Source organism: Syngnathus acus, chromosome 5 (assembly GCF_901709675.1).
Source record: "Syngnathus acus chromosome 5, fSynAcu1.2, whole genome shotgun sequence".
In the NCBI taxonomy this organism is placed as follows: Eukaryota; Metazoa; Chordata; class Actinopteri; order Syngnathiformes; family Syngnathidae; genus Syngnathus; species Syngnathus acus.
The window spans coordinates 8245006-8254583 of record NC_051091.1 but is presented as its reverse complement, the minus strand read 5'-3'; the positions used below and the strand labels follow the sequence as shown (position 1 = coordinate 8254583).

Genomic DNA, 9578 nt, shown 5'->3' with positions numbered 1-9578 from the left:
CTCAGGGGAACAAACCTTCCAGTGTCCCCTCTTGCTCCCGCTCTCTCCAATTTCCTCAGATTCCTGCTAAGATAGAAGCAGCGTTCATAGCGGCTGCTTGCTGACATCATCCGCGACATAGTAAGAGGCCGCCGCCCCTCCCCTTAAAGCTCACAGCCAATACATTATATACAGTACATCATCTTTAAGTGTTTGCAGCCAGACTGTCTCCATGACTCAAGACATTTTAGAACACTTTTAAAAGAATTTCCTAGAAACTATTCATTAGGGTTGAGGCAACTAAATGTTGCCTGGTGCAATGACGCTTCAACTCTACAATATGTATGAGTCAGCAACAATCTATTTAGATTATTACGGTTTCTAATGTGTCCTTTTGCATAAATGCAGCGCAAATTCATTTTGGAATGGTATTTTTTTTCCCCATACCCCTGCTAGTAAATTCACCTTCTTTTGGGGCCCTACAATTGCATCTGTAACACAAAATTATTAATAAGGCACATCAGAATGTGAAAAATAACTAATACTAATAATGAAAGGCAAATGAGAGTTTCTGTTAGGGCTTGTTTTATTTTTGGTGACTTTTCCAATTTCATCAGGTCAAAACCCTTCCAGTTGTTGTCATTGCAAGAAATGATGTCAAAAAGAAAAATGACTGCATGACTGACCTCGGTGACAGAGCAAGAAGCAGATAAGTACATGATTGCTTTATAACACCAACATTTATTTTTCATACTCAGCTGGTTTAAAAATTTACCATTATCAGATGTGTACAGAAAAAAAAAACAATTATTTGCAAATCGGATTAGAAGAGCTATAAAAAACATGCAGTATTGTCTGGAGAGTGAAAAGAGTTTATCTCGCCACCAAACGCTTTTTCCCCCCCCCAGCAGTTGCGTCTATATCATTTTACATCAATTAATTTAAGCATTTCTCACCCTCATAAAATTAAGTCAGCACAGTTTTGCGCCAAGGACAAAGAGTCTCGTTGAATGTGCAAACGGCTGCCGGAGGTCACAACTGAACCATTTTCTTGTGAGGGTCAAAGACATAGCGCTTGAAATCCAAGTGAATGCTAACATGCTGAGTGGGCTCGTCTTCATTTGCGTCTTTGCCGCCCCCCTTTCCTTTTTTCTTGGACGTGGTCGAGGACAGCAACCGCTTGGCTTCTGGGCGAAGACCCTCTGAAGAGAAGATCCGCAGACATTTTTTTTTTTAAATTCTCTACCATTTGAGGATATCCAAAGGGGAGGGACCGATATTGATTGGACACTTTATTAGCTGAACTGAGCGTCAAATGGCCACTCTTGTATCACGGCTACTACAAAATAAATAAATGCTCCTACAACTTGTGAATCTCAGACTGTGTGCATTTTACTGAAGTCCGTCACCAGTCGCAGAAACACGTGCGCTCGCCTCCACATGACCTGCAGCCTTCATTCTTCACATTTAACAGATGAAATTGTGCAGAAAAGCCGGTCTCTGTTTCACAAGGAGACGTCTGTAGCATCCCGACGTTCACTCCAAACGCCTCGCCGCTCCGTCTGTTGTCGGCCTTGACCTTAATTTCCTGAGAACTATGAGCGATTGTGTCACGCTCCTTACGCCGAGTCACATTTCTGCCCTTCTTGAACATCTATTTGTGTCCTCTATTCAAACTGGCTGCTAATTTGGCCCGCGGTTTTGGACACGGAAGGTAAGCAATGTTCTAGTTTCATTGCTTACACGGTGTCTGACTGGCCTCATGCATAATGGCGCCAGCATTCTTGTTGTTATCGTTATGCCGATGTAAGGGTTGTTATGCTGTGAGATATCGCTGCTAGTTGTGGCTACGCCAGCGTGCGCAAACTGGAATGAACTTTGCTCACATGCAAACATGCACAGTAGAGGCCCAGCTCTGTCGAGTCAAGGAACTGTGGTTGAGCAAAGTTTTTTAAAACCAGTCATTTGTAGATGTGGTAAAAGAAAACAAAAAATTAAAATACCTATATATATATATATATACTAATTGTTTATTTTAATTATAAATAATCCATTTTTTAAAATTGTGTATAGTATGATCATAATCATTTTTTTAATTTTAAATTTTTCAAAATTAACTAAGAGGTCAGGTAACAACCAATCGCAGCTCACCTGTTGTCTGGGTTTGGTCATGTGACATTTGCAACTGAGCCGTCTTTGGTTGTTACCTGAGTCTTAAGCAGTGATGTCATCTTCAGTCGACAGCAAGCGGCGTTTTAAAAGGTATTGGTTGGACATGAAAAATAAGTTGGGAAATAATTACACGCAAAATAACTTTTCACTGCTCCAAACAACAAACAGCACCATTTCTGCGATCAGAAATGTTCCAAAAATGATCCCGTTAAATTTTCGGTGAAAATCCACCGTAGATGATATGTAGTCATAACTGATTTCGACAAAATTCAGTAGGGCGGGCGCAGCGTCACAAGTAAAAAATTCAGTCTGGAACGAATCTACATTTTGGATTTGTCAGCCATGTGCAATTCAAAATGGTTTGATGCATCCCATAACAATACATAGCTGAAATAGTTATCCCAATTATGATATAATTATATATTCTTGGCATCAGAATACATAAGACACTAAATTCAGTGTCATGGTAATGAAATAAGTGCAACTATATTGGAACACATTCCCTAGCACCGTCTTTCCCAACACTAAAAGCGTGAGTGAAGAGGATGTAGGTAAGGCTCTCTTCTTGATATGTTTTTGTTTTCTCTCCCCTCCCGGTGTGGCGCAGTGGGTTTGTAGCAACAGAAGGTAAAATAAATACAGAACAGATTTCCCCCGGAACACAAGCAATCCCCAGAGGAATTCTGGGAATGCGGCTCGAGATGTCAGCCCTAATACTCTTACCACATCCTGAAAACAATCTGCCGAGTCCCGAAAAATCAGAAAATAGTGTTCGGGATGGGTACTGAAGGGGAAGGAGACTTTTGGTCCTTACCTTGTACCCGAATTTTGAACTTCCCGCTCTGTCCAAACCCGCCCTCGATGACGCCGGTTTCGCCCGTCGACAACGTGACCTTCAGGCCCACGAAGATCTGCAGGTTTGTTTCCTTCTTGAACAGGTTGCGGCCAATCACAGTGTAGTCGTCGGCCACCTGCGCATGACGTAAAAAGGAAGAACATGAACAGACGACCTGCCATGCTTGATTGACTAATCGTATTACAGCGGTGGGAATGTCGGCCATGATGGCAGGGCGAGGACAGCCCACCCTTTGTCATGTGCCCTCATGGAGCCCACCATTGGCGCATTCTTTTCGTCTTGCCGCCTGACTGTCTCCGGTTCGTCGTCCCTGCACATTTTATGCCATTTGTTTGTATTCCTGGCTTATCATCCATCACTAATCTGATAACAGGAGGGCACCGCTCTGTCTCTGAGCCTCCTCCAGCGCCACCGCTAGCTCGTCCTCTCTTCTTCCTCATTCACTCTTGAACGTTTGACCCGAAAGCGTGACTGATGCGCAGATAAAAAGAAAACATACAGCGGCTATAGATGTCTGACAGACCGTACGAATAGTTATATCTCAACAATGACAGCAATGTGTCCTGCACAGAAAGAGTAAAAAAAAAAAAAAAACTATGAAGTAAAAGTTGAAGGCTGATAACTGGCGACTGCCGCATGACGACCAGTCTGACCTCCCGTACGCATCGTTTCACTTGAGAGTTGAGTGAAGCAGTCAACACCTTGAGGTGCAAACACAAGGAAACTCCGTTGCAAACTTGACCCGCGACCTGAATTTCACCTCGACACGAGGGGGCAACGCTCAAATGGAAGTTAACTTTCTAATGTTATGCGATCACATTCTGAAATAAATACAGTTTAAATCATTTCCAAGGGTAATTCAGTATTTCATTATTTGCTTGTATTATGCATTTATATTTGGACTAAATACAAGCAGGTACTAACAATTTTGAAAAATAATCTGACGATTTAATGTTCAATTATTTTTTAAAGTCCTTTCCCCATGTACTTGTTAACAAACACTAGCAATAAATTAATCTCTACTTGGATTTGATTAATTGTTCAGCTCCTGGATGAAACGTGTTAAATCGCACAAATAATTAAATGTGACTGTCTGTAAAACGTATTTGGTCGCATTTCATTAAAAAATAATTATTATTGTTATAGTAATAATAATGCACTGAACTGACTTATGTTGCAGTTTATGAAAACAGAAACTACTAAATCTATTTGTATATTACATTTAAACCAATTATGCACCGCCACTTGTTTTCACGGCAAAATCCGCCATGTTGTAAAATGTGTTTAGTTGGTCATTGTTTTAAAAGCGCTAAAACATCCTGTTATGTGTGCAGTGACCACCCAGCATCATGAGGTGCTTTTATGCTGACTCTTTTTATGTTCAGGAATGTAAGCATTGTCAACTACTAGAAGAATTCATCAACTAATAATAATATGGAGTTTTCTGTAAAGGATTAAATTTAAAAATTAACAATAACACCCTTAGTGAGCATTAAAATAGAATACAGTTCAAAATCTTCAAAGTTTAACATTATGTATGTATAGAGTGCTTAATGTTTTGTGCAATGCAATAAAAATGTTTGATACAATTGTCTGGAGACAATTCGCAATGTCATGCCGACTTGCATGCCTCCGCCTAGGCTGGACGGTTAACAAAAGTGAAAATAAAACAATGAAAAGTCATTGTCATGTTTGGGAATTAGTCAGGCAACTACTTCCTGGTGGTAATTTCATGATGGTGACTCACAGTGACCCGTCTCCAACTGTGAAAATAAAATCTTTGCATGAGCCACCCATCTACAACGTTTCCATTTTTGATCCACTTCTTATTACGTCCAAATGATACCATGTTAAGACATTAAAACATTTGCGTTGTAATGTACGTTGAAAGATGAATGGCTGACCCAGAGAGAGCGTGGGATAAGCGTCACATGAACACTAAGCGGTGTGGGTATTCCAATGCCACTCAGGTGTGTCCAAACAGCGCCAGTGTCTGACAGCTAGACGGGGCGAGTGGCGTCAGGTGGCCACCGCACGCACCTCGCATTCGCAGGCATGCGCGCCCGCACATCTCTAACGCCCCACGGCCGATGCACGTATGTTTGTGTGTACGTGTCTGTTTGTGAACACACAGTACGGGCGTTGTCTGCTTGCCATGCTCCAGTGCCACCAGCGATGAGAAATATTCAAAGCATTGGGTGCAGCGGGGTGAGCCAGAGGGCACCTAGGCAAAAGGCTAAGTTCACCTGTGCAGTTCATAATTCAAAATTTACAATTAAAAATAGCAGTGTCTTACTGCCACATTTGTGTTTCAAACGGACACCACAACAACTTTAGTATTTTACAATCAAGCAAGGAGCCATGAATACGTTTTTTTTTCGCTACGTGTGGAAAGGCTCATTCCCTCCAAGCCAAGCTTTAGGATTTCGAGCAAGCACTCACCCTTTCCACTTGCCCTTCCTTGTGTTTGGTCTTATAGATGAGCAGGCGAGGGAGGCCCGTCTCAGCATAGCCTTTATCTTCAAAGCCGTGCAGCAGGCGCCCTTGGAAGGCCAAGCGGCACGCATTAGCGTGGATGTCCGTGTCCAGCTTGGAGCCAATCACCAGGCACAGTAAGGGGCACGTGACGGGCCGCTCAAACTCCAACAAGGCCCACTGCTCTGGGTCGGGTCCCGAGTTGGACTCTCCCTGGCCGGTGACGTATTCTTCTTGGTAGAGGTACTCCCTGTCGAAGGCGAAGGCCGTTTCTGGCGAGCGGGACTGCGGCGCGTCTGGCGGCAATCCAAAGAAAGTCACCCGTGCCATGACCGTCTCGTGCCCCACCGTGATGTGGAACTTGGCCCGCGTGCCGAGGGAGCCCTTGAAGTAGCCGATCTTCTTGGCGGAGATGACGGCGGCGAAGACGGTGCGCAGGGAGCCCGGGGTGCACACCAGCCCCCGCTCCAGCAACTTTGGGTCAAACTGTGTCACGCACACACCCACGCGGTCTCCCTGCATGGCCCCCGACACTGGCTTCCGAAACATCTGTATCGACTTTACCTTCTTAGTCACCTGATGGAAGACATGTGACAGAATAACACATCTTAAGTCTAAACACAATTCAGTGCAAATTAAACAAAATAATTCTCGTGGAGAGATTTCGCTGTGGTTTGTTGTATTCTCAGCTCAACTTTTTGTTTTTACAGCACTTAAAACAAGCACGGCTGGAAAAAAAAAAAAAGTCCCGTACAGTCATAGTCAAACACAAGAGTAAAGTTTAAAACAACAAGTAATAACAACAATACAGGTAATATAAAGAATAAATAGATAACAGATAAAAATAGATTTTGAATTACAAATCCTAAAAACATGAGATGAGATTGTACCATTTTGTTATTAAAATTAACAATTTTACATACATATTTTTCTGTCATCTACGAATGACCTGGCCCGTGACTCCATTTTAGAATTTAAACATGGCCTTCAGCAGAAAGAAACTGCCCACCCCTGATTTAAATTATTTATTTAATGAATTGGGGAAATTATATTATAATAAAGACATAATAATAATAATATTATTCAATAAAATCGGATGCAGAAAATACACACACTACATAGTGCCAATTTATGAACTCTTTAGAAGTCTGTCACCTACAACTTTAAAAAAAAAAACACTACAATTATTTTGAGTGGAATATATTACAGTTTTCATTTGAATGCCAACAAATCCCTAACACACCAGAAAATACGTATGATATGAAATCTGGCAAACTCCAGCTTAATCTACAGTACAGTAATTTGCACACATTTTAATTTTAATAGCATATAATTTGTCGCCACTCTGAGGTTAAAGTGAGCACTGCAGGCAGGATTCTGCTCCCAATGATTGGAAGGGGCGTCATCGGTTTTCAATGGTCCATTGGTCGTGATAAATTTACATCCAAGTCGGAATGTGCAATTTACTATTTAGTTGGTCGCACGCCATTCAAAAGCAAAGTCAGTTTTGTTGTAAACCAATAACCCCCAGGAGTCACCCTCCCCACACATTTAAGTGACCCACTCCATCCGTTCCTCCCTCCGCCTGTCCGGACCAAGACAATTTCTGAGGCGCTATTCCAGAACATGTACTGTACCTTCAGTGCTGGGATTTCTACGGTGTCGTTGATGGCTAGTGACCCCTGCAGGATGGTGCCGGTCATGACTGTTCCCTGGCCACGGATGGAAAAGCAGTGGTCCACAGCCATCAGCAGGTCACCTCCTGGCTCTCTCCGTGGGAGATAAGTCTGCTTTTTTAATAGCTGAAACAGAAAAGACGAGAACATAAATACATACACACAAACATGACTATCCTCAACATTTCCGACCTAACGTGGGTTAACACAGGGAATAAAGTAAAAAATAATAATTCAATCTAATTTTTAATACTACAAATCTTTCACTAAAATTTGCTATTTTTTTCTGAACTAAATGAGATAAATATATCTAAAAATATATATAATAATAATGAATAAAAATATTTTAATTGACCAATTTTAGTAAGAGACAAGTCAGAGTATCAGTGTGTATTTTTCACCTCGATTAACTCGGACACCCCCTGTGGTTCCTCTGTGTCGCCACCCTCGGGGCCCCCGGGCTTGGCTGCCACTGCAATCACTGGACAATCTTTGAAACTAGACGAAAATAACAAAATGGTTTAGTGTTTCACGAGTGATTCAAGTTGGGAAATATCGTATTATCATCTAATTCCTGGTGCGTGCTCGCATGCAGACCTGGTGTTCTCCAGCGTTTTGTGAAGTCTCTTGGTCATTTTCTCAATCGCGCTCTGTCTCTTGTTGGCCGGCAGAAGGTCAGTCTTGTTAAGCACAACCACCATGCGAGGGCAGGTCAGCTCTCCGATGAGCAGACACTCTGCTGTTTGAGTCTGCACTCCTTTCACCACGTCCACCACCAGCATCATCAAGTCGATGATTTGCGCCCCTGCGAGACACGCAAACATACAAACGCTGTGTTCTGTTTATCTGCAATTAGCTGTAAATACAAGATGGGCTTTTGTCTATTTGTTTCTGCATACACGTGTGTCGGTGACTGGTGAACTTGACGACAGAAAAAAAAAAAACAGGAAAAGACAAGGAGACAAACATCATTGGGAGGGGTGAACAAGAGGAAAGGGCTAGAGGGCTGAAACTAGAGCTGCCGCACGCTTGCTTGTCTTTCCTTTCCCGACTTTGCTTTCCTGTGCTCAACTCTTTTCTCTGCTCCCACTTGGCTCCATCTATTTCCTGTGATTTCCCCATTTGGGACAAGGGAGGGGGGAGCTTCATATAAAGACCCCACTTTTTTCCTTTCAACCCTAATCTCTAACATGTGCCCCTCGACCGGATCAGTTGCACTGCATAAAGTGTGCAGGCAATGAGCGGTCTGTTATTAAATAGCATTTTCACTTACAATTACAAGCAAGACTACAGATATAATTCATTTATTATTGCTTTTTCCCCCCACAGGTGAGCTGTAGTTTATCCTACCTGAGTAAGGGCAAGAAACAGTGGCAACACAATAAAATGAAATTTGGACCCCCCAAAAAAATCCTCCTAAAATAACAGGCTGTTGTGATTAAATACAAATGAATGGAACTATGTAACATGAGAATTTAGACTGTAAATGTAGGTCAGTGCTTTGACAGCAGACGTCTCACCTCCAATGATTGTCCGAATGAGAGAGGCATGTCCCGGACAGTCCACCAAGGTGAACTGCAGGTTGTCATAACGCCCCCGGTGGTCTTCGCTGTCCCGCAGGTGCTCGGGAAGGTCCACGGTGAAGGAGGAGAAGCCGAGGTCTAGGGTGATGCCCCTTTCTCGGGACTGAGGGTTTTTATCGAAGGCAGCCGTGGACGCGGTGCTGCTTAACGCTCGAGCCAGCGACGTCTTGCCGCTGTCCACATGTCCGAGTACCCCGATGTTGAAATTCAAAGTTGTACTCCTATTGGCTGCCATGTTGTAGTGCTGTCACGTGAAATTCTCTGGCTGTATCTCTTCGGACCATGGACTCAGTTCCACAGCGGAAGGTGACTTGTAGCTGCCCAATACTGAAATTAAAATTATATTTAATCTACACGCTAATTGCATAACATACAATCTCGAATCAGTACTTGCAGTACGTGCATGCAAGCTCGCGCACATACGAGTATTCAGTGGCTAGCGAAGTAACTTTATTGACTTTGTAGTGAGCACAAATATATTCACAGAACGATTAAAACGATGCACATATTTGTTTTCCTCAGTTTTATCTGATAATCGTTTAACTCACCCGTATATTCTACGAGTTTCCACTTTGACAGCCGAGTTGAACAACTAAAAGATATGAAAGCACTCGGGGAAGGATTTCCTGTAACAATGATTGCCACCAGTATCGACCAATCATAGTTGTACTTGTATTATTTACATCCAACGGATTTGCTTGAAATACAAATAAGGCGGGGCTTAGAGGTAACACTTCCGCCAATTTTCCATAGTAACCCCACATGGTAACCATTCTTCCTGTGTTTTGAGTTTCGGTGGCGGCGGCAACTGTGGCACGCTTCCAAGCTAATAGCTGC

At 42.7% G+C, this 9578-nt stretch overlaps 1 protein-coding gene across 2 annotated transcripts in view; it reads right to left on the bottom strand.

The window, feature by feature from the left end:
- Nucleotides 1–545: 545 nt before the first annotated feature.
- LOC119123219 (protein kinase C delta type-like) overlaps nucleotides 546–9578 on the bottom strand; it is a 28110-nt gene continuing 19077 nt past the window's right edge. The window contains exons 1-8 of one of the 2 annotated variants that reach the window (XM_037252141.1): nucleotides 9290–9405; nucleotides 8679–9068; nucleotides 7756–7963; nucleotides 7560–7656; nucleotides 7120–7284; nucleotides 5450–6058; nucleotides 2966–3122; nucleotides 546–1181 (exon numbers count right to left, since the gene is read on the bottom strand). In XM_037252141.1, the coding sequence (XP_037108036.1) occupies nucleotides 1012–1181; nucleotides 2966–3122; nucleotides 5450–6058; nucleotides 7120–7284; nucleotides 7560–7656; nucleotides 7756–7963; nucleotides 8679–8976 (1704 nt within the window). In that variant the 5' untranslated portion in view covers nucleotides 8977–9068; nucleotides 9290–9405 and the 3' untranslated portion in view covers nucleotides 546–1011. Of the gene's footprint in view, nucleotides 1182–2965; nucleotides 3123–5449; nucleotides 6059–7119; nucleotides 7285–7559; nucleotides 7657–7755; nucleotides 7964–8678; nucleotides 9069–9289; nucleotides 9406–9578 lie in introns of those variants that run through there. The other variant, XM_037252140.1, reaches the window with a different exon arrangement.